At 62.4% G+C, this 23,335-nt stretch overlaps 1 protein-coding gene across 1 annotated transcript; it reads right to left on the bottom strand.

Annotated features, from left to right (window-relative positions):
• Positions 1-86: 86 nt before the first annotated feature.
• On the bottom strand, positions 87-6,566 carry GLIS2 (GLIS family zinc finger 2). Its single transcript, XM_055561248.1, has 6 exons — positions 6,324-6,566; positions 5,284-5,456; positions 4,583-4,759; positions 4,372-4,505; positions 4,155-4,273; positions 87-2,829 (listed from the first exon to the last, which is right to left on the bottom strand). The coding sequence occupies exons 1-6, from the start codon at positions 6,493-6,495 to the stop codon at positions 2,030-2,032; spliced, it is 1,575 nt and encodes a 524-aa protein (XP_055417223.1). The 5' UTR covers positions 6,496-6,566; the 3' UTR covers positions 87-2,029.
• Between the last annotated feature and the right edge of the window lie 16,769 nt (positions 6,567-23,335).

The raw sequence follows: 23,335 nt of genomic DNA, 5'->3' as shown, positions 1-23,335 counted from the left end.
GGGTGGGGGACCCCAGAGCCAGGCATGGGTGGCCGGAGGTGGTCTCCTGTGCGTGGCCCAGCTCCTGGCACATCTAAGACAAAGCATGTTTGTAACGCACTTTTATTTCTTTATAAACTTCCTCTCACATGGAGGAATATATTGTTATAGTCATTAGCTTATCTCTCTTTTCTTTTTTTAAACTCTATGCTAACAGCAATGGAGCCAAGAGGAGGAAAAACAAGCTACGATAGAAAGGCACTTAGAACCTGTTAGAATACTGATATCCTGGAATGTGCAACAACAGACCCACAACAACGACACGTACACCGGCCCCCTCGGGCCTGGTCTATCACCGAGTCACGTGCTGAGCTAATGTCGCCTTCCTATGCCCTGTTCCTCTGCTCCTGGGGCTTGAGTCCAACCCCTCGCCCCAAAGGGGACTTAAGGCCTGGGGCCCTTGTAGGGGTGAGGGGCCTGGGTCCGGGGTGGGGCGCGAGGGAAGGAGACCAGCTCCCTCCTGCTCTGCTTGTGGCCCCTTCAAGGGGCAGAGCCAGCGCTGCAGGCCCATCAGCGGGCCAGGTCAGGGTGACCCCTCTGGGATAGAAGGGCGGTCCAGGAAAGGGCGGGTGAGCAGAGAAGCAGCAGGGAGACTCCGGAACTGCACGGGGGCCAAGGGTCCCCCTGTAGCCCCGCAGCTCCCCTGTCCTGCAGCTGGGACGTGGAGAGTGCAGCCCAGGGCAAGGCCAAGGCCAGGACCCCCCAGACTGAAGCTGGGCCCCCGACAGAAGGGAGCACGAGGGCCCAGGGTGGGGCACGAGATGAGCTGCTGCCCCTTCAGGGCCTGGTGGGGAGAGCCCGGCCACTGGGCTGGGCAGCAGCATGGGCTGCAGGGGCATGTGGAGACCCCGCACCCTGAGCTCCCCTGGTCCCTGGAGGGCAGGAGCTCAGTTCAGAGAAGCCAAAGGAAGCAGGCCACAGGGCCAGCTCTCCCCTCTGGCTTCCCCTGTCCCCCCGGCCTCCGTGGCTGCCTCGCTGCCCCTCATCCCTTGTCAAGCCCAGGTCCTTCATCCATCCATCTGTCCGTGGCCACTGGGACGCTCCCATGCCCAGCACCGGCCCAGAGCCCCCTCCCCTGCACCGGCTCTACCTTGGCGCCCAAAGAACAGAAGCCGTGTTTCGGCCTGGGGTTGTCCCTAGCCAGCCTCCCTGCTCTAACTGCCCTGCAGGCCTCCCCTGTCCCTGGGTGCAGGGTCCCAGGCCAGGCCCAGCCCTGCCTGTTCCCTGAGCTGGGCACCTCTCCCGACTCAGGGCTCCCTGAAAGCAGAGGGATGCGGGGGCAGACGAGTGGCCAGCCAGCGCAGAGCAGGGACCCCCACCTCGGGCAGCGTGCTGGCCACCGCAGACGGCAGGCAGTGGGGGGCAGCTGGTCGAGCGGGCCTCCCTCCCTCAGCCGGGAGGCACCTTGTCATGGGGGGGAGGTGGCTTCTTGCTGTGGCTTAGCCGCGGCCTGCGTCTGTCTTGCTCTCCCTCTGGAGGGTGGACCAGAGGGAGAGGGGTCAGGAGCCTCCAGAGCAGGGGCCCGATGAGTAAGCAGGATGGGATGGGACCTCGATCCCAGGGGGCTCCTCCCACCTCACCACTGAAGGGGATGGGAGGGCCGAAGCCACCCCCAGCCCCACCCCCACTGCTGGGTCAGGGCTGGCAAGTGGGCAAGGGAGAAAGGGAGACCTGCCCAGCTGGCCATGATATGAAGGAGACAACCAGAGTGGGTGGGGGCCAGGCAGGCATGGGCCGGAGGTGAGCCAGGCCTCAGCTCCCAGGGGCATGCTCTCCCCTGGCTGGCAGACCCGGTTCCCCCCTCAGGAGCCCAGGTGCCCACCATGCCCTTCTAGCACCATCCTTGCTGCCCAGGGGCGCCCCCGGGGCAGGAGGACATTATTGCTATTTCGCAGAAGAGTTTCCGTTCGTCGTCGGGGGCAGGCAGGCAGGCAGGCAGAGCTGGGAGCTGCCAGCTGGGCTGCAGGTGGTCAGCGTCCACCGAGCGGGTTCAGTTCACCACGGCTGGTTTGAGCAGTACGGAGCCTGGCGGGATGACCACCCAGCCAGGGGCGAGCGCCTCTGGGCTGCTGGCGGCAGAGTTGACACCCGTGGACAGGTCCAGCACGGTGCCCGGCAGCAAGGGCAGGCCGTCGGGGCTCGGCCGGGAGCGGCTGCCCTCAGTCCTCTCGAGGGGGGTCTTGCGGCCTTCCGAGCTCAGGGCCCTGGCCGGCACGGCCCCACGCCCCTTCTCCCCCTCAGCCTTGCCGCCAGCGGAGCCAGGGAGGAGGGAGACCACGGGCAGGCCCAGTCCGCCGGCCCCAAAGGGCGAGGGCAGCAGCGGGTTCTTGGCCAGGTTGAGGGGCAGGACGGGACCGGGCAGCCCAGGGCCCATGCCCCCCGCACCCCCGGCGCCCCCGCCATTGCCACAGGCCAGGGCGCTGAGGTCCAGGGGGCCGGGGGCCAGGGGCAGGGGTAGGCCGGGCAAGCCAGGGCCGCCAAAGAGGGCGGCGGGGTTGGGGATGATGATCTGCGCCCCGCTGACGTAGGGGCTGCCGTCGGGGGCGGGCAGCGGGGGCTTGGGGGGCGGGCGGAGCTGCAGGAGCTCGTGCTGCTCGTGGGACACAAAGTGGCCGTGGGCCTTGATGTGCTTGCGCAGCGAGCTGGGGTCCGTGTAGCGCTTGTGGCAGCCGGGCATCTTGCAGTAGTAGGGTTTGTCCACGTAGTGGGTGCGCGTGTGCTTGAAGCGGTCGCTGGAGTTGGAGTAGCGCTTGTTGCAGCCCTCGTAGGGGCACACGTACGGCTTCTCGCCTGCGGGGCGGGGCGGGGCGGGGCGGGGCCTGCGTGAGGGGCTTCCGCAGGCCCAGGCCAGCCCCGCCCACCCACTCAACTCCGGCAGAGACCTGTTTGATTTGGGGCGGCCGTGTCCCCAGCACCTACACAAGCTCTGACTCCAGTGGCCTGGCTGTATGTACCCTCGGCCTTGGGCCTATGCTTCAGGCTGTGATGACAGCGACCCCTTTCACAAGTAATGACACACAGGCCCTGCTGGTGCCTAGCTCACAGTGAGCGCACAGGGGTGCCCTTGACCCTGACTTAGCAGTGGCTCCAGGCTTACACCAGGGCTTCCCTGGTGGCACAGACAGAAAAGAATCCGCCTGCAATGCAGGAGACCGGGGGTTCAATCCCTGGGTGAGGAAGATCCCCCAGTGAAGGGCTTGGCAACCCACTCCAGTATTCTTGTCCGGAAAATCCCATGGACAGAGGAGCCTGGTGGGCTACAGTCCCACAGTCCCCATGGGGGTCCCAGAGTTGGTCACGACTGAGTGACTAACACTTTCACTTCACTTTCACCAGTGGCTCCAGATTTACTAAAGGGCTGTCCCCGCCAACCAGGGCCGGCCAGAACCCCACAAGGCTGTGAGCTTTTAAAAGTGCCTCGAGTATGAAATATACACCAGAGGGACTTCCCTGGTGGTCCAGTGGTTAAGAACCAACCTTGCAATGCAGGGGACATGGTTTCGATCCCTGGTTGGGGAACTAAGATTCCCACATGTCTCAGAGCAACTAAGCCTGCGTGCCATGGCTACAAAGTCCGTGTGCCGGCAACGAACGATCTCTCACGATGTAACTGAGATCCGAGGCAGTCAAATAAATAAATAAAATACACCCTGGAGTCCGCAGACTTTGTGGGAAAAGAAGAATTTCAGTGTCCCGTTGATGTTTTAATATTAAAATGATTGCATTTTGAATATACTGGGCTCAAGAAAATGTATCATTGTATTAATAACTCATCTCACCATGTATTTCTTTGTACTTTTTTTTTTTTTTGCAGTGAGGGTGATTAGGAAATTTAAAATTAGGCGTGTGGCTCTGCTGGCCAGTGCTGGCCCTATTGTGCGTGCCAGGGTCCGTGAGGGGCGAGCGGACACGCCACAGTCAGAGGGGGAACAAGTCAACAACCACACGAACACAGTGCTGAGCGCGACACAGGAAGACACATCTGTGCCCCGAGAGCAGGTGGGGCGACTCTCCCCCCCACAGGACAGGCCCACCCCCCACAGCATGTGGTGCTTGGGAAGGGACGGCCACACAGTGGGGTGCGTGTCCATCCCCTGGCTGCCGGGGGTCCTCACCTGTGTGTGACCGGTTGTGAATCTTCAGGTTCTCCAGGCGGGAGAAGCTCTTGCTGCAGGTGGGGCAGCGGTGTGGCTTCTCGTTGGTGTGAGTGCGAATGTGGATAAGCATCTTGTACCTGCTCCGAGGGGGGAGGTGGGGGGGAAGGGGGGTGGGGAGCACGGCTCAGCCGCTGGACACTCGGGCCCCCCTTCCTGCCCCCTCGCCCCCCCTCACCTGGCGTTGAAGCCGCGGCCGTGGCGGGCGCAGCCCTCCCAGTGGCAGCAGTAGCCTGCGTCCTTCTCAGGCTTCACGTGGTAGTCGTTGACGTGGTCTACCAGGTCTTGGAGGAGCTCGAAGGGCTGGTTACACTGCGAGGCCAGGAGCGTGCTGAGCCCGCGAGGGGGCCGCCCACCCCAGACCCTGGCCCGCCCAGCTCCCCGCTCACCTTGGCCCAGCGACACACCAGCTGCTTGGGCAGGGGCAGCTCTGGCGAGAGGCACTTGTCCTTGGGAGGGGTGAGGAAGGAAGAAGCAGGCAGATGCAGGGCCCCCCCAGAGCCCAGCGGCAGGAAGAACTGGAAGGAGCTGGGGACACCGTCCAGGTAGCGCAGAGGCTGGAGGTCCTGGGGGAAGCAGGGGGCAGAGTGGGTCAGCAGCTGCCCGCGGGCCCGCTGGCCCAGACCCCTGCCTGCCTGGCCCATCTCCCTCTGTCCAGGAGCTGAGCGGTGCCCCACACAGGACATGTCCCAACCCCAAACTCTGGTACCTGTGCACAGGACCTCTGTGGAAAGAGTCCGTGCAGATGTAAGTTTAGAGAAGGTCAGGCTGCCTGGGGACCCTAAACCCAGTGAACAGTGTCTCCACAAGAGAAAGAGGGAGATTTGGAGACACACACAGAGGGGAGGAGGCCATGTGATGACAGGCAGAGAAACTGGAGTGACGTGGCCACAAGGCAAGTGGCCAGAAGCGGCCAGGAAAGAGCCCTCCAGAGCCTCGAGAGGGCACCCAGCCCCATCAGCACGGTGATTCTGGACTTCAGCTTCCAGAATACACTTCTGCCACTTTAAACCACGCAGTTTGTCGTCCTTTGTAACAGTGGCCCCAGGAGGTAAGTGCACCATCTTGAGAACGCGTGCCTCCCCCTTACCGGGCCGGCGGACGCTGTGGGCAGGTCCCCGTTGCCCTGGCGCTCCGGGGACAGCGAGCTGCTGCCGTTGGGGGAATCCAGCCCAGACGGTGGCGACAAGCTGAGGTCCACCAGGGGGGCTGCCGAAAAGCGTCCCTCCACCTTCTCAGGGAACTTGGGGTTCAGCAGGAAGCCTAGGGCAAAGGCAGGATTTTGGGGTACTGGAGCCAGGAGTCCCGGCGGGCCAGGCCCTCCTGCCCATGACTCCTCCGCTGTGACTCGGAGCAGACGCCAGCCATGGCGCCCCCATCCCCGGCCACCCCAGAACCCAGGAATCGAAGCCTCCACAGCCAACAGGTGTGACGTCTGCCAAGGTGGGAGGCCTGGGCATTGGTTAAGACAGGAAGTACTCATTCTTCAGATGGGGGTGGGCTGGCACACAGGGTAAGTAACTGAACAGGAACTTGAATCCAGGGCCCATGGCTCCCGTCACAATGTCAGGTTAAGGACTTTACTCACTTTCCCTCCAAGTCCCTTTCTGCTTCAGTGCCCACTTCTGTAACATGAAAGGTTTGGGCTGAGTGGCCCAGCTCAGATATGGTAGATCCAGTTTTCAGGGTCCACATTCAGAAATGGAGTGGAAGACCTGGGCCTCAAGTAACCCCCCACCCAGAGAAGCACCTGCTGGGCTTGATCCCCCGTCTGCCTGGCTGGCCGACCACACTGCCTCAGAGCGTAGACACAGGGCCACAAGGCCTTCTGTTACTACCTGTGCATCCCCTGCTGCCCCTTAAAGCTCCCCCAAATCCACCCAGAGGCCTCAGTCTGAATACTAGCTCTGCTGAGCCAGCTTCAGGAGCTGGGCTGGTCAGTCCCCTCCTCCCAGGGACAGTGATGAACACGCAGAGATGAACTGCTGGGAGGGTGGGTAGACAGTGTCGGGGGGGGCACCCTAAGTGAGGCTGTGAGGGGCCGCGACTGTGTCCAGGTGAGCCCATCGGGGGACGTTTTTCCTATCACCAGGGCTCCAAGATCGCTGCTCTGCCCCAGGCATGCAGTACCTGATGGCGGGGAGCCCGGGGAGCCGGGCGTGGGGCTGTCGTCCGCCAGACCGAGCTCCCTGTGCAGGGTTCGGTGCCGGGCTGTGCTCAGCGTCCTCTCCCGCTTCTCTCTCGCCGCCCGGAGCTTGGTGATGCTCAGCTTCAGGTCGAGCGGCTCGTCCAAGGAGTGCATGGTGGTGGGGGCCGGGGGGTGGGGGCGGCAGCAGCGGCAGACAGCGAAGGGCTCCGGAGCTGGTATTCAGGCAGGAACCTGAGAGCAAGCAGGAGCTGTGCTGTGACACTAGGACCCCAGACTCGTCCTCAGGCTGCCCCCACTAAAGCCCAAAGGAGCAGAGAGGCAGTGTGTGCAGGGCAGTGTGAAGGCTGTCTCCTGGGCACAGAGACCCTCTCGGTGGCCCCAGACAGCAGGTATATCAGAGAGAGCCAACCACTGACCCAAATCTAACGCATTCATCTCCCGCAAGGCTTTCTGGGAAGCAAAGCTCACAGGGTCCAAGCCTGCCACAAACCGAGCTTTAGCGACGGCCTCAAGCTGCAGAACTAGGCAGTAGCACAGCCTTCAGATTCAAGGCCAGATCTTCTCCCTGGAACTGGCCGGGCAAGTCCCAAAGGTCATTTCTGACCGGGTGGGAGGTCATGCCTGGGACACATGCCTGATTTGAGCCAGAAGACCCAGAACCAGGCCAGAAGGGCAATGAGTGTCCTCCCAGATAGCCCTCAAAGGGCCTAGCTACTGACCAATGAGCCAACCCCTCTAGGCAGCCCCCAAAACTCCAAGGGAATGAGGCCCAGAGCCTGTCCCAGGCAAGTCTTGCAAAGCACGGCCTGGTTCCAAGGGTTGGGCGGACAGACGGGTGGCCTTGCGTTCCAGGACGGAGGGCCCCACCGGCTGGGGAGCCAGAGGCTCTGGGCCACCACCAGGGGGCAGCTGGGGACTATGGCCCAGCCAAGACCAGCATAGGGGAAAGTGATCAGCTGTCTAGTGGTTAGTAAAACACAGACATACATAATTTTTTAAATAGTGATGATACTCTTATTTTGAGTGGTATATTTTCACCACTTCCTTAGAATTTCTCAACGGCATAACATTCTTCACATGTAAAAAAACCCAAGAGCAAGATCAACTATTCATTCCAAATTCAAAGATCATTTTTCATGGCAGCAAACTTCACATGCGGGGAAACACTGTTTCCTTGTGTTTGTTCATTGAGATGATTGCATCCTGACAATCTATGTGCCAAAGAAGATAATCCCTGCCGTTCACCGACTCCAGCTCTTCACAATTTTATACAGAACATCCCCAAGACCACCACCTGGTAAAAGACTCTGTATATTTCACTAGTGTGTGTGCTTGCTGAGCTGCCTGGAGCTTTCCATGGAGGGTGGGGACCCATGTTCCCAGTCATCTTCTCCAGGACAAGCCCTGAGGCAACACTAAACCAGCCTTGCCCCAGCTCCAAGCCTCCTCTCATCCATCTCCCAGACAAGACCCTGTGTGCACACAGGTCACAAAGTCCTCACTTAGGGCCCTCTGCTTCTGAAGACACATCCCAAGACCCCAGCACATGGCGAAACAACGCTGGAGTCTCTAAGCCTGGGGAGGGGGCTGCATTATCACGGTATTGGTGGTTGCACTTGGCCGTGGGACCGAAATCTGTAACTTGACTTGTTCCTACATCAGGTGGGAGCTGGCAGATCCGTTTGGATGAACCCGCACGCAGGGCATGCACAGGTGGGGAGTTCTCAGTGACACCGAGGGCTGGGACCACACTGCCACCTTGTCCCCTTAGGAGTTCCAGCCCTAGACAGGCAGGTGGGTGGGTGAGAGTGATAAATGGACCTGGGCCCCCTCCACTCTCCCTCTGTCTGGGCAGGGAGCTGCCCTCTGCCTGACCCACCCCCCAGTGATGTCTGTCTGTCTGTGTGTCTGCCTGTCCCTCCACCTGTTTATTTTTAGACACAGGCCCAGTCCAACCTCCCTGAAGCTCCTCTGTGCTGGGAGCCTGGAAGGGGAGGAAGGAAGTAAATATTTATGCTGATTAAGAATTCAGGAGCCAGGAAGGGCTGGTGGCCTGGTCCTTCAGCTGGCCTAGGGCCACAGGCCTCCCCACAGCCTATCCCCCGCCCCCTACCCGATCTCGTGGAGGAGACCACAAGGGCAGGATGGTTTGGGAACTGGGAATTCAGACTGACATTGACTTAACAGCAACACTGCTCAAGTAACGTCCTTTGGCACCTGCCTACTGCACCCCACCTCACCCCAGGTCCCCGCCAGAGGGGAATCAGGGAGGAACCATGGGTCACCTGGTTTGGAGACTTGCAGGAGACACTGCTTCAGCTCAGAAAGAGGGAGGACCCCAAAAGGAGCTAGTCTCCCAGGGTGAAGCTGGGACTCCAGCACCCCCTCAATCAGCAGACCCAGTCCCCAGAGACCCCACCCTAAGCCCTCTACTTCCTGCCACTGGTCCTGCCCTGGGAACAGGGGTTCATTCTGATGGAGCCAGAGCAAAGCCAGGAGACCAAAACTGGTCACTCCTAGAAAAGAAGGAAGGATCAGCCATCAAAACCCACAGCTCCCAGCACTCCCCCACCCCAGGCTGTCCCCATCCATCCAAGGGTAAGAGGCCTGTGACCCTCCTTCCTGCTTTGACTGTGGTCAACCTGGAAGTGTCCCCTTTTACTCCCCACAGGCAGGGAGGTGGCCAGTTCTGGGCTCGGGCTCTGCTCTTTGTTCCCGGGTTGGATGAAGGGGGGCAGGCGAGAGCCAGTGTCACTTCTCTTGGGCCTCAGAGGCCCTGAGCGGGACGCACCCGCGCCAGAACCCCGGGACTGGCGCGGCAATCACCCCCCTGGAGGCCGGCTAGCCAGCCATCACCGGATTGATTTTCGGGGGTGGGCGGGTGGACATTCGGTGTTTGTTTTCGGGATAAGGACAGGGACCCGCCTCGCCGAGAGCAGAAGCAAGTTTCTTAGGCAGCGCGGAGCCCAGAGAGGGCCGGTGCCCAGCAGGTGCCGCCCGGAGCCTGGCTGCAGAAGCCCCGGCCCAGTTTCTCGCTAGTCGCGAGGTGACCCCACGAGCGCCCTGCTACCGCGGGGTTGTGCGATTCCCCGATCGCTGAAGGGGGCGGTTAGGGAGGCGGCGCCGAGGTGGCCGCGCGGCCGGGCGCCGCTGCTCCAGCTGCGAAAGGAACTAATTAGGGCGGAGGGAGCGGGAGCGCGCGGGGACCACCGGGGCGGCGGGGGCGGGGCGGGGTCACCCCGAGGGTGGGCCGCGCTGGCCCTCGGGGGGCCGGCCCCCGCCCCACCGCGCCCGCCCGCCTGGCGCAGACAATGGCCGCTATTGTGCGCCCGCCCGCCGCGCGCAGACGGCCCCCAGCTGCAGCGCCCGCAGCGGCCGGCCGGCCCTACCTGGCGGCTCTGCCGGCCCCCGGCGGAGGGGCGGGGCGAGCGCGCGGCGGGGCCGGCCCCCGGGGAAACTGAGACCCGGAGGAGGCCCCGCCTCCGCCAGGTCCCGCGGCGAGGGGCGGAGCGCGGACCCTCAAGGGGGTCGGTGGGCGATGTCTTTATCTACCACGTTCCCACCATGTGCCGGGAGCCATCTGTGCGCCCCGAACCCTCTAAAGCCTCTTCTGCTGAGCACAGATGAGGAAACTGAGGCTCAAGGTCACCAGGCTAATAAGAGCCGCTGGCAGGAATCTGTCCTGGAGAAAGCCCCTCGTCACTGCTTGGGAGAGGCCCGCTGGCTGGCCCCGAGCCGGGAGAAGTGCGGGTGTGGATGGAGGTGTCGAGCTCGGCACACCCCACTGAGAGGCACTCGGGATCTCCTTGGCAAAAATAGAGGACAGGGCCCACTGTAAGATGGCTCCCCACCGTCCCACCCACCCCACAGCTGCGAGGACCCAGGTGAGTGGAAGCCAAGATAGCAGTGTTGTCAGGCAACAAAAGGCACACCCCTTATTCCCAGGTGATGGGGGTGTAGGGTGTGGGGGCGTAGTCCTGACTCTGCCCTTTGGTCAGCCATGACCTGTCCAGCCTAGGACTTGGGGACAAGGGCCCAGGAGGCACTTCTCAAAAGTCCACGTGGCTTTCTTGCTATGGAATGAAAGCAGAAGCAAGTCCCTGGCTTCCCCTGTGCCCATCAGCTCCCACCTGCTCAGAGGATGCCCTTTGCGTCTGGTACAGGGACCAAAACCATCAGTACACAGGTCCTATGGGGGGAAGCTGAGGGCCGGGAAGGGACACCGCTCACCCGCATTGCACAAGTGGGTGGCAAGCCTGGGACTGGAAGCCAAGGACGAATATCACCACCATCCACCAGCTGTTGATAGTCGGGCAATGTACCAGCACCTGTTTAAGTCAGGTGCTGTTTCATCCCCATTTTACAGATGCAAAAACTGAAGCTCAGGGAAATGAAGTGAACTGTCCCAGGTCACACAGCTCGTCTCTGGCAGAGCTGAGTTTCAAGCCCAGGTGACCCCAGAAGCCATGTTCACCCATCGGTACCCCTGGGGCCCCTGGATGTGGGAAGGGGCAGGCAAAGGGGCTCTGGCTTCCCACTCCCGCCCTGCCCAGGGGTTTGTGGGAGCTGCGTGCCAAACCCCGGAGGGGCAGCAGGCAGTGAGTGGGCGCTGGAGGGGCCGACTGTTGGGGGTCCCACAGGGAGGCTTGGAGAGCTGAGGGCAGATGTGCTGCCAAAGCAAAGGGCCGCACAGCCCCGCATTCCTGGGAACCGCTGCTGTGCCCTGCTCTGGCCAAGGGCTCCGCCCTCCTCAGGCACCCAGCGGCAGGAGCCAGAGATAGGCGCAGGCCTCATCTCCTCCGACCCGCTTCCTGAGCAGGCTGCAGAGCAGGGCTCCAGTATGGGTCAGACCACCCAGTCTCCAATTTGGCTCTGCCACGTCCTGCCCACGTGAGTCAGGGCAAGTCACCTCCCAGTCTGGGTCTCATTGTCCTTATCTCTAAATTAAGATGATGATAATACTGCAGGGAATGGCACCCCACTCCAGTATTCCTGCCTGGGAAATCCCATGGACAGAGGAGCCTAGTGTGCTACATACAGTCCATGGGGGTTGCAAAGAGTCGAACATGACTGAGCGACTAAACACACACACAATAGTGTAAGACGCCCCCCTCCATTGGATTTTGGGGAGAAATCAATATGATGATGCCCATCCAATGATTACTCTAGTGTTTCCCCGTTATATAATGTTCAGCACCTAGAACAGTGCCGGGTGCATAGTAGGTGTGTAATTAAACTTGTAAATAAAGTGTCACCAGCACTTGAGTGCCCCAAGTCTTTGGCCAGTTGGGGGGCTGTGAGGACAGAGGGGACCAGCCCTCCTGCTGTACCCACAGACCTAGAGCCTCGGCCTCACCTGGGACCACCCCTGCTTCAGCTGAGGACACAACCAAACAAGCTTGCGCCCTCGACAGGGAGGGCTTCAGGCCCTGCTGTCCCACAGGGTGGCCCCAGCTGGCCCCAGTCTGCTTCCAGAACCTGACTGCATCAAAGAGAGAGCGCTGGGAGGTCCCGGACAGTCTCTGAGCAGCCTGGAAGAAACAGGCCTCCTCCCAGGACCCAGGGAGGGGCTTATCCTGAGGGCTTGCCCGTGCACGTCCCAGGAGAGGGCCCAGTGTGGGGAGGACAGTACTTCCTGGAAGTGTGGGGTTTCGCCTTTCCCGGGAACCTCCAGATGGGAAAGCAGACCCTGCCCTCACCCCAAGATGGGCGCTCAGCCAGCACACAGATTGGAGGGGGGACAGCTTCTCCAGGTCCCCTGGAGGCTAGACCCTGCCCAAGTGGGAACCAACGGCCCCCAGGTGACACAGCCAGGGCCAAGCTCTCTGCTCAGCCATAAATGGGAAAGCTCCCAGCTGGGCAGCACCTGAGCAAGGGTGCAGGCTGGCAGTCCCAACTTGGGAGCATACCCAGAGTCAGCTGGAGCAGGGCATGGCAACCCACTCCAGTATTCCTACCTGGAGGATTCCATGGACAGAGGAGCCTGGCAGGTTAGTGTCTATGGGGTCCCAGAGTCAGACACACACACACCCTTGCATGCCCCTGTGGTTCTTGCTAGTGGCTTATGGACCTTAGGGACCCAGAGTCTAGATATCAGGTCCCAGTCTCCCAGCCACCCCTCTGCAACTTGGTTTCCTCATCAGGAACACAGGCGCCATGGATAAGGTGCCAGCTCACGGGGCAAGCTTGCCTGGCACCTGGCACACAGGCGGTGCCAGCAACTGGTAGCCCTGAGGATTCTTGTTGCCAACCCTGGGCTGGGTGGGGGGGGGGGCCCACACAATAACTCCAGGGTCACCCCGATGGGTCAGGCAGCACTGCTGCTGGAAGGCCAGCAGCTGGCTCACCCACACCCCTCCCCAGCTCCAGCTCCCTAGGATCCACACGTCCCTCCCCAACGCCAGTCGGGTGACTCCAGGATGGGGTGGGGGGTGCAGCTCAAACACAGACACACACACCCGTCCAGCTGCAGGGCCCAGCCTGGCACAGAGGCCTCCCCTGCCCGGTGGCTCCAGACCCATCAAGGCGGGCCCCCGCCCCCTGCTGCCTGCCTGCCTGCAGCCACCTTTGCACAACTATGTCTGGTATTTTCCTGTCTGCCCAGCTTGGGGGGGAGGTGGTGCGTGGGGCTGTGAGCACTGCCCGCACCTGGGCCTGGGCCAGAGGGGAGCCCGCCAAGCAGCCCCTACGCCCAGGGCTGGGGCCGGGGAAGAGGGCGGGGGGCGGGTGGAGAGGGAAGGGCTGGGCCCTGGGCCGCCCAGATCCCGGGGAGGGGCCAGCAGCAGGGGAGCCAGACGGAGACACACACCCCGAGGCAAGGCTCAGGCACGGCCCTGGACCCTGCCAGGCAGCGCCGCTCACAGTAGGCAGGCAGCGCTGGGCGCTCGGCCAGTGCTCTCGAGGGCCTGTAGAGGCATTGGCCAGCATCCCACAGGACATGGATGGGCACCCCCAGACATAGAGGCACACGCATATGTGTCACACCTGTGCACGTGGGACACGGCAGGTAACCAGCGTCAGGGTCCTGGACCCAGGACTCTGGGGCTTGTGGGTGGGAGCACGGGTGAGGTCCAGTCCCCACTGAGGAGGAAACACTGCGCTTCCCACACCGACCCTGGCTGCAGGATGAGCCCAGGAGTGCCTCCCGCGTCCTGGGAGGGCAAACCCTCCCCCCCTAACAGCCCCAGGATAGGGATCAGGCCCACTGGGAACAGCACCTGCCAACTCACAGGGCAGGAGGCAGTCAGCAGGTTCTGGACTTCGGCCCTTCCCTGCGCCTCATTTACCAACTACTCAGTTATGCATTCCAACACCAGGCCCTCCGCTAGGTCCTGGGGGCCCACAAATGAATGAGAATGAAGGTCACCCAGCCTGCACAGAGGCAAACAGTGTCAGGAGTGGGCTGCTAAGATCCACGTCGGCCACATGGACAGGGGGTGACAGGCTAGGGGCCTCAGGCGTGCGGCAGGCCAGGAATGGCCAGCGTGCCTCCTGTGCGCCATCTTTGTCCATCCTCAGGACCCTGAGAGTTAGGTGCTGTCCTCTCCACTTTCCAGATGGGGAGATCAAGGCTCAGAGTGGTTCCACTATCTGCCAAAATCACAGAGCTTATCAATAGCACAACTGGGATTTACCTCCAGGCTCCAAAGCCCAGTCTGCACCCAACACAGCAGAGGCCTGGAGGTGTGGCCCCAACTGACCCACAGCAAGTCTCCCTATCATTCAGCAAAGGAGGAAGCCCAAGAGAAAGGCCAGGCCAGTGGGCAGTGACCTGGAGGGCACTGGGGAGCCACAGAGTACTCTATACAGAAGACTGCTGTCTTCCTTTCCAGCCCATCTTCCAGCCCAGACTCTCCCCTTCAGCACCTCGTTTCTCAGGATTCCCTGCCTCTTGCCAGCCTGATGCTCCCCCCTCGGGTGCTAGCTCCTACTCCACAACCTTCCACACTTCCATATTCCTCCTCCAGCTGTTACCCTCCTCTGACCTCCAGCAAGTTTCCCTGGATTCACCCTCTCTGATCTTTGCCTTCTGCAGCCACACGTGGGCTGTTCTTCCACGTGCCTCAGAGTTACAAGGGGCCTGCCTCTGTCCCTACAATGCTGAAGGCAGCCTCCCTGGCCTGCAGTGCCTTGTGTTGCCTGGCACAGGTGCCCTGGTCCAAGTCCTCACTAACGCCACTCTTTCAACCAGAGGGAACTGAGCAGCAGTTGAAGTGCTGCTGGGGACTCAGACCCAGAGAACCAGGCCTGCTCCTAATTTGATGTGGACAGGGCTCTGGGCTTCTGTTCCCCCATCAGTGAAAGGCGGGGGCCAGCTGAGAGTAGGACCAGAGCTTGAACTTCCAAACCATCCCTCTAAGGGCACCATCATACCTGCCCTTCACTTTTCTCGAACACCTGGTACTGAGTTTGCTGAGGGGATGAATCCATTGGTGGCACCTACCAGCCGGGTGAGGTGTGGAAGGGCTTAAGGCCCAAAGAGGGAAGTGGCTTACCCACAGAAGTTTGGGGCGAGGGACCCAGGAGCAGATTTGGGTGGTGAGGGTAAGGTGTAACCCTGGTGGGTTAAGATGACCAGAAGGGTCCAGTTCCCCCAGCTTCATCTCCTGCCACCGCCCCCCCATCCCCCCAGCCTTGGCACAGAGCCTCCCCAGAACAGCTGGCTTAGACCAGGCCCAGCAGGGGCTCCAGCGTGAACTCTGGACTCCACCCCCTGCACCCTCTTCCCAGCCACCCTGCCCCGCCCCTGCTCCCACTCTGGGCAGGAAAGCAAGTCCAGAAGCCAGGGGCTGTCTCTAAACCCAAAGGAAACACCCACTGGGTGGGGCCGTACCAGGCCTGGCCTGTTTCAAGCTCTTGGGGCCCAGGGCCCACAGAATCACTCAGGGTATCCACTAGGTGTCCTGAACCGGGGATTTGGGGGCTCGGTCTGGAGGAGGAGATAGCCAGCAGCACTGGAGTGGGGAGCACTTTGGAGCAGGCCGGACAATGGGGGGCCCCACAGCCTTGTGGGGAGAGGGACATCACAGCTCTGGGTCAGTCAGCTTAGGAGTGTGGTGATAGGGGTTGGGTGGGGGCTGGGGGGTCCTGGACACAGGAAAGAGTGGCCCTGGGGAGAAATGGCTCAGGCAGGCTGGGACTTGCCAGGCAGACCCAGGTGGACTGTGGGGGGAAGGGAGAGAGGCTTCCTCCGGACACAGCTGCCCCCACACTGTGCAGAGGACGGGGGGCAGCAGAGAAGCAGGAGGGGCTCTGGACTGAACTGACATTTCAGGGGCCAGGGCCATGCAGTCCAAGGCTCTGGCTCCCCTCTGGCCCTCTCTGACCCCAAGTGACCTTGGGCCAGGCCCTCAAATCTCCAAGCCTCAGTGTCTGCCTCCCACCTCCTTGCGGCCAGAGTCCCAGTGGAATGCTAGCCTGTGACCCTCAGTCAGCCAGGCAGGAACGTCTTCCTGGAGGCTCCCAGGGCTGAGTCAGGCAGCTCAGCAGTCTCCTGGGGCCTCCGCAGGTTCCCACCCGCCCTTGGCCGAGACTGGAGGAGGGGGGCCGGGGGCCGGGGGCCGGGGGCCGGGCCTGAGCCCTTCTGCAGACAGCCATCTGCCAGGACTGGAGTTCCGCGGACACACGCAGGTCACACGCCAGGCCCGCCCTTTGCAGGGGACTACCTGGCTGTCTAGCAGGAAGACAAAGGACCTTCGGAAGCTCCAGCCAACCACCCCCCACCCCCAACAGTTATGTCCCTGGAAGAGTCTCAGCTCCCGCAGCCCATCCCCCACCAGGGGCACGTGGAGCAGATGGAAGCCCTCCCCCATTGGAATCACCTCCCATCTCTGTGCCCGGGAGGCCCCTCTCCGCCTGGCTACCAGTTAACCAGACCCTCCATCCATCAGAGGGGGGGGGGGGCGGTGCGGAGAGCCAGAGCTCCCTGCCCCTCAAGGTGCCCAGAGCCAGGGCCTCTACTCGGCCCAGCCTGAGGAAGCTTGAAGAGACATGTCCCAGGCAGAAGGTAGGTCAGACCCCAGGGAGAGGGGCTGCCCGGAGCTCCCTGGGAGGGGTCCCACAGCCCCAGAGCTGGAATGGGAAAAAGGACCAGGGTCCCCTGCAGCCCTGGGCTGGGCCTCGGCTCCCCCATGGAGAAGTCTGGAGCTGAGGCCAGGAGGATCAGTGCCAGGGAAAGGATGGAGGCGTGGGGCCCAGTGCACGCAGCTGCTAGGGCCAGCTCGGGCTCCTCTCTTGTGCCAGGCTGGGAAAGTGGCCACCAGACCCCACTGCCACCCTCAAGAGCCATGGCAGACCCAGGAACTCAGGCCCAGATGCCCATCAGCCCTCCTCCATCCCGGTGCCTCTGTTTCCACCAAAAACGGCTCAGTGGGTCTCTCTCAAGAAGCTCATGTAGCAACTTCAGCTGACGGGTGTCAACGCCTGTGATGGCCACCGGCAGGCATCCTGCGGATTTTCTCAGGAGCTGTCAGAGGTGTCCCCCAACTGCTGCTCCATCCTCTGACCCACTTCACCTCCCCACCCTCACCTCACCCCACTCCCCCGGGACCTTACCCTGGCATTTTTACTAGTTGGAGAGACAGCAGGGGTTTGTAGGGCCAAGTTGGAGCCTGAAGACAAATCTGGGTCTACATCAGACTGTGCCACTACATAAGACACCCCCCGACCCAAGTAAGTCCTTTCCTGTCCAGGTGTCAGGGTCACCCCTACCATGGCTGATGAGCAAAGCACGAGTGTCCTGGTTGAAAGTGTAGGTCCCTGCCCCCAGAGAGGGGCTAAGGCAGCCACCTGGGAAACCTCGGGGGCAGCTGTGTCTGAAGGGCCTTGCAAAAGCTGTAATCTCTCCCACCCAGGGCTGGCCCAGGCATTCTCAGAGAGCTCAGCCCCCAGACTCATGTCTGGGCTGCGGCCCATCTCTAGGACCCTTTCACAAGCCCAGAGAGGGGAGGCGATTTGGGTTGGGGGAGATCAGCATCTTTTGGCTGGCCCCAGAGATCCCCCTCACCAGCCATGGAAACCTCCCACCTCTGAAAAGGGTGCTTATCGAGATGAAGGGAGGACCAGCCAGCATCTTCCAGGGGTCACCCCTCTGGCCTCACTGTGAAATGTAAAATAACAATAACCCCAACAGAGGAAGACCCAGCCCCATTGCGTCCAGCTCAGGGCCTCTCCACTGCAATCTGAATTTCCCACTTGGGTAAGGGGCTTCCTCAGCACCGCCTGGGACATGGAACCTGGGGAAGCGTAGGGCACTGGAGACAGCCCCCACCACCAGCGTGCCTCTCAGCGCCAGGGTGCGGGGGCCCACCCCATACGCCTCCCAGAGAGCTCAGCTGCATGCCCCAGTCCCACATCTGGTCCCCCGGCCACAGCTGTCGCCACCCTTGCCCATCCTGGGATTGCCCCAAACTCTGCCTGGCACCCGTCCCCGCCCTCTCGCCCAAGTGGGAAACTCGGATGCCTGGCGAGCTGAGCCGGGGTAGATGGAAACGCACATGGGAAAATGTTGTCAGGAAAAACACATTCTTCCTTCTGTACTGCAGCTCAGACCCTGGGAGGATTAGGTGGTCGATGACACTCCCACCACCTGGGCCAAGGCCAAGCCAGGCAAGGAGGGAAGAGGGATCCACAGGGTGGGGCTGAGAGGGGTGCAGGCCCTCTGACACGCCCCAGGGAGGGGCCCTGGCAGAGCTCTGTCTTCCCCAGGCCAGGGTGCACCGTGTCGTCCTGTCACCCTCCGTGGGCGGGCGCTCCCAGCAAGGCGGGGAGCCCAGGCAGGAGAAGACATCTCTGTGGCTACCCATTTGCAGTTGGGCTTTTCAGAAACAACAAAAGCCTGAGGGGGGGGGGGTGGGGGCGGGACTCAGTTCACACGATTGTTTAAAATGAGGTTTCTGGATGTCTGTGGCATTCAGTTATTCATCCTGGCTCCACCCACAGATAATTGAGAGTTGGCTTTTGTTGGCCTTAGCCCCCCTCTCAGCACCCCCCCGACCCCCAGGTCTTCTAGTGGACTCTGCAGTTCTGGAAGATCACCTTGTACAACTCTTTGGTTTTACAGATGAGGAAACTGAGACCCAGAAAGGGGAAGAGCCTGGCTTGGCCAAGGACCCCTGGGAGTTGGTGGCGCAGCCAGAAGTCAAATCCAGGACGTCAGACGCCCAGGCCAGGGGCTTTTCCCAATCACCCTCCAGGCTGTGGCCCAGTTCCAGCAAATCCCCCAAAGCCACTGACCCCAAAAGCAGTGGTGCCTGGAACTGGGGTGACTCACTGTCTGGCTTCCTGGGGCACCACCTCCCCACCAGTGAGGGAGAGACTGGCAGGTGTCCCTATGTAGAGAGCCAGGAGCAGGGAGAGGGCGCACCCCCCAGAGGTCCTACACCAGGGTCACTTAGGGGCCAAAGAGCCCCAGCTGGAGGGATTTAACATCAAAGGTCAAAGGTCACAGACAGGGAAGGGCGGGCTGGCATAGGGGTCAGAGGGTCAGCGCTAATGGCAGCTCCGGAAAGAAGGGGGAGGGGAAGTAGCTAAGGAAAACAGGGCCGCTCCCAAGGGGTCCTCAACTCCCATAAACGGTGCCCAAGCCCCTGGCACTGTCTCCAGCTCAGATGACTGCAGACGGGGCCAAGCCAAGCTGGGCTGGAGCTCAGAAAGGGGTGTCCCCAGGAGGGGGGTCCCCAGGTGCAGCCCTTCCCCCAGTGCAGGCCAGAGCCAGCTGGGAGGCCCAGCCTGGGCCCAGAAGGCAGAAGGAGCAAAGGGGAGGCTCAGAGGTCGTGGAGAGGATGTGTGAGTGGGGCTGGAACAGATGTGGCGGGTGGGCACACTGAATCCCCTTCCCCGAGCTTCTTCCAAAGCTGCCCGTGAAGCCCCACTCTCCCTCCTGGATGCCAGAACCAGGCATGCTGGATATTCACATGGCCGCCTCCAAGGACCACAGCTCAGGCCCTGTCCCTGGCCTAGACCAAGAACCATGGGAGCCCAGGCCTTGGCCAGGTCCCCAGCTGGCCTGGCTGCCCCCTCAGTGTCAAGCGCTCCCTCCAGAGCCAAGATCCTGGGCTGTGATGGCTGGGGGCCCAGGGCTCCTCCCAGGATCCCTTCCCGCTTCCCAGGCCCCAGGGTAGGGCTGGGCAGCTCCCTGCAACCATCCCTGCCCAGGGTGGCCAGCCAGGCAGGCCCTCCTGGACAGGCCTATGGGCGGCAAGCTGCCCTGCTGTGGCCTGAGTACCCGGCTGGGCAGGGCAATGTGCCAAGGCCTCCAGGTGCCAGCCTGGATTCCAGCCCCATCCCAGGGGGCCTTTGGGGAAGCAGGGCGCAGGCATCTCCCTCCTTCGGGATGCACCTGCCTCGCCCCTTCCTCCCGCCCCCTCCGGACCCTCCCTCAGGCGGGCTGGAAACCCCTGCCCTCCCTACTCAGCCCGGCCCTCCTACGAGCACGCGGACAGCAGGGGGGAACAAGTGCTGGACAGGACGCCAGCTCCCAGTCCTGACCCTCGGCCCGAGGGAGGCCAGGGCGAGCCAGGGGCAGCAGGGGGAGGCTTCCCTGGACCCGGGAGGAGACACCTCTCAACTCCCGTCCTAGGAACAGCCCCGCCGTGGGAAGGGGCGGCTTCCCGGCTGCCCCAGACAACTTCGTGCCCGGCCTTGGGGTGGGGGGGGCCCTCTCACCCCGCAGCGCGTCCCCCGTCGCGGCCGCCCAACTTCCCTGCCGAAGTTTGCTCCCTCCTGGGGCCCGGCCGCGGCTCTGCCCAGCCTCCGGACGGACGGAGGTAAGGAAGGAGGAGAGAGCGACGGAGGGACGCGGCCGGGGGAGCCGGCGAGGGAGGGAGCGCGCGAGCCAGCGAGCGAGGGAGCGAGCGCTGGGGCCCCGGCGAGGGCTCACAATGGCCCGGGGCGAGGCGCGGACTCGCGGGGGAGGCGACCCCCGGGTCCCGCAGCCCCCGCCAACAGGCCGGCCCCTCCCGCCGGTCCCCTTCCCCACGGCGCGATGCCCGGGGGGGCGGGGGGGGGGCGCTTCTTACCTCGGCGGCGGGGGGCGGTCGGGCTCCCGGCTGCGGGCTCCGGCGGTCGGGGACGGCGGGGGAGCGAGCGGGGGAGGGGGCCGGGCGGGCGGGGGCCGGGGCGCGAGGCTCACGGGGCGCGGGCTCCCCTGGCACGGCCGCCCGGCGCCCGGCCGCTCCGCCACATCTGCAGCTCCGGCAGGGAAGGTGGCCGCGGCGGCCGGGCCGTGCGGGGATGTCTTAGAGAGGGAGGGAGGAGGGAGCCGGGAGGAGGGACCGGCGGGCCGCGGAGGAGGGGGAGGAGGAGGGGCGCGGGGGGCGGCCTCCCCCCCGCCTCCCTCCCCCGCTGCTTCCCTCCCAGCAAACCCCTCTAGCCGCCGCGGCCCCAGGCCCGGGGCGCCAGCTGCCAGGCGGGGCGTGCGCGTCGGGGGGAGGGGGCGGCCGGGAGCCGGCGCTGGGCCGGGGGAGGGGCGGAGGGGAGGAAGGGAGGGTGGCGCGGCCCCGGGGAGCGGGAACCGGGAGGGAGGGGGCGCCGGGCCGCGGCAGGGCCGCGCGCGCGTCCTCTTCTGCCCCATCCTCGGGTCCCCCACCCCCCCGCGGCCCCGCCCCCGGCCCGAGGGCAGCGCTAGGACACTGCCTGGGAGGTGGCCTGGGGGTGGCGGGCGGGCGGGCGGGGTGGTTGGCGGGGAGGGACGTCCCGCCCTCGGGGAAGCCCGGAGAGGGGGCGGCGTGCGGAGGAGGACCGGCGGGAGGGCGTGTGGGCCCAGAGGAAAAGACCCGAAGACCGGGAAGATGGAGGAGGTCGCGGCGGCCGAGGGGGCGGGGGCCCCTCGTCTGCCTCCCGCGGGGTCACCTTGGCCAGGCCCCCAGCGGCCCGGGGCGGCGGGGAGGGCGGCGGCAGTGCCTCTCCGCGGGCCCTGATTTCTCCGCCCAGCCCAGTTCCAGGAACGCGCGGGCAGCGCCCGGCGGGTAGCGGCCCGGGCTCCGGATTTGGGGCGGCGCAAGCGAGGGTTCGAGGCTGGTCTCAGCCCCTCCTTCCCGTCCGACGTCGGGCTGCTGGTCCTCGCTTTGTCCTCGGCCTCAGTTTCCCTCTCGGTGGAATAGGGAGGAGTCCCCACCGCGGTCTTGGTGCCAGCAGTTGGGGACAACCTGCATCGTCAGCGCGAGCGCCTGCGAGGGTCGTTGGTCGCGCCTGGACCCTCAGCGCCCAGCGCGATGCGGGCGATTAGGAAGTGCAAGGAGAAATCAGCTGCAGCAGGCTAAGCTGATTTCCACCTCCTGAGATTGAATCCCAGACTCGAATTCTTTAAGTGTGTTTTGTTTGGGTCAACCCGGAGACCCCGCCCAATTATCTTCTTGCTGTCTGGTGGCAAATCTTGGTTCAAAAACAAACCCTCCTGGTGTTGGCCAGAGCTGCCAGTTGGCCTTGAGGAGTCCGGGAGAGGAAAACCATGCACTCTAAGCGAGGCGTCTTGATTCTGGGTGTAATTTTGCCTTCATTCGTGCGCTTGGTGCCAGGCCAGAACCTGAGAGGAGCAGGTCTTCATCACTCAGCGTCCTCAGTGCCCGGCCCCATGCTCCCGCACATAGTAGGTGCTCAGGATATGTTTCTCGGATGGACACAGAGCAGGTGCTCATTCCATCTTAAGTGGTCAGGTAGGTATAGTAGTGCTCACGACTGTTGGGTGAATGGGCACATAATTGGTGCTGTGAGCTGTTATGTGGGCAGGTAGTAAATGCTCATTACATTTCCAGCAAACGGATACATAATAGGTTGCATAAATGGACAAGTAATAGGTACTCATGACTGTTGCATGAACAGACAAGAGGCTGTTGGGTGATACATGAGAGGCCAGTAGGCCCGCACCATTTGGAGGTGACCTCCCCTGTCCCCACCCCACCCCAGTTTCCCTGTGTGAATAATGTGGAGTGAGGCCGGGTTAAACATTAGCCGGCAGATGGTCCCGAGGGAAGGCCAGCTTCGGGACCTAGCACCTCCTAGGAGGGGGCTGTTAAGGGCCGACGCTCTGGGTTCTGGGTCCGCTGACCAGTCAGTGCGTGGGGAGGGGCAGGGGCCGAGGGCCGCAGAGCGCCCCCTTCCGGCCTCCCGGATTTGGCCCTCGGGGGCCCTGCAGCCTGGGGCCTCACTTCGTTCCAATTGGCCCTGCAGGCTCCAGCGGCGAGGGAATGCAGGTGGATGGTAATAAAAGGTACACAAGGGGCTAGTTTTAAATCTGTTAAAACTGCTTATGGAATGCTTACAGGATGCCAGCGACAGTGGGGACAGATAGTGAACAATCCCAGCCATCCTTGCCCTTCGAGGTCTCACAGTTCAGCTGCAACTGATTCAAGTGAAATCCACAGGTCTCCACACTATGAGGGGACCTGACCACAAGAAACTTTAACCCGTGAGGACTTTCTCATTTGTTTTTCTGCTCCCCTGTGTTTTCATGGACAAGCACGTTGCTCCCAGTGAGAACTCTGACTTAGGATTCCCACATTTGGATGGTAAATAATAGTATCTCCTTTCTGAGGTTGTTATGGGAATTAAATGAGGTATATTCTCAATACACGTTAGCAATCACTACTAGGAATCAAGAGGCTTCCCAGATGGCGTTAGTGGTAAAGGACTTGCCTACCAATGCAGGAGACATAAGAGACCCAGGTTTGATCCCTGGGTCAAGAAGATCCCCGGGAGGAGAGGGTGAGGGAACAGCAACCCACTCCAGTATTCATGCCTGGAGAATCCCATGGACAGAGCCCTGGCAGGCTACAATCTATAGGGTCACAGAAGTCAGACACGACCGAAGCAACTTGGCACATATGTACACCCACAGCAGGTAGCATTAAGCCTGACCCACTGCTTTTCAATTCCAGGACCCAGTTGGTGTCCCCTTAGCTGCAAACAAACCCCTAAATTTGGCACCTGCAAACCCAACAAGAATGAGGAACTCTATATATAATTTTGGTGGAGTCGACCCAACCAGAAACCCTCA

The sequence above is a fragment of the Bubalus kerabau genome, chromosome 23, assembly GCF_029407905.1.
Source record: "Bubalus kerabau isolate K-KA32 ecotype Philippines breed swamp buffalo chromosome 23, PCC_UOA_SB_1v2, whole genome shotgun sequence".
NCBI lineage: Eukaryota > Metazoa > Chordata > Mammalia > Artiodactyla > Bovidae > Bubalus > Bubalus kerabau.
The sequence above is the reverse complement of the archived record's forward strand: the minus strand, read 5'-3'. Positions and strand labels throughout refer to the sequence as shown.

Bases quoted from the DNA above. Each gene is read 5' to 3' on its own strand.
- GLIS2 (XM_055561248.1), bottom strand. From the start codon at position 6,495: ATGCACTCCTTGGACGAGCCGCTCGACCTGAAGCTGAGCATCACCAAG. The intron at 5,457-6,323 runs GTACTGCATGCC...CCTTTGCCCTAG, and splicing joins CCCGGGCTCCCCGCCATCAG to GCTTCCTGCTGAACCCCAAG. The intron at 4,760-5,283 runs GTAAGGGGGAGG...TGCTTCCCCCAG, and splicing joins CCACAGCGTCCGCCGGCCCG to GACCTCCAGCCTCTGCGCTA.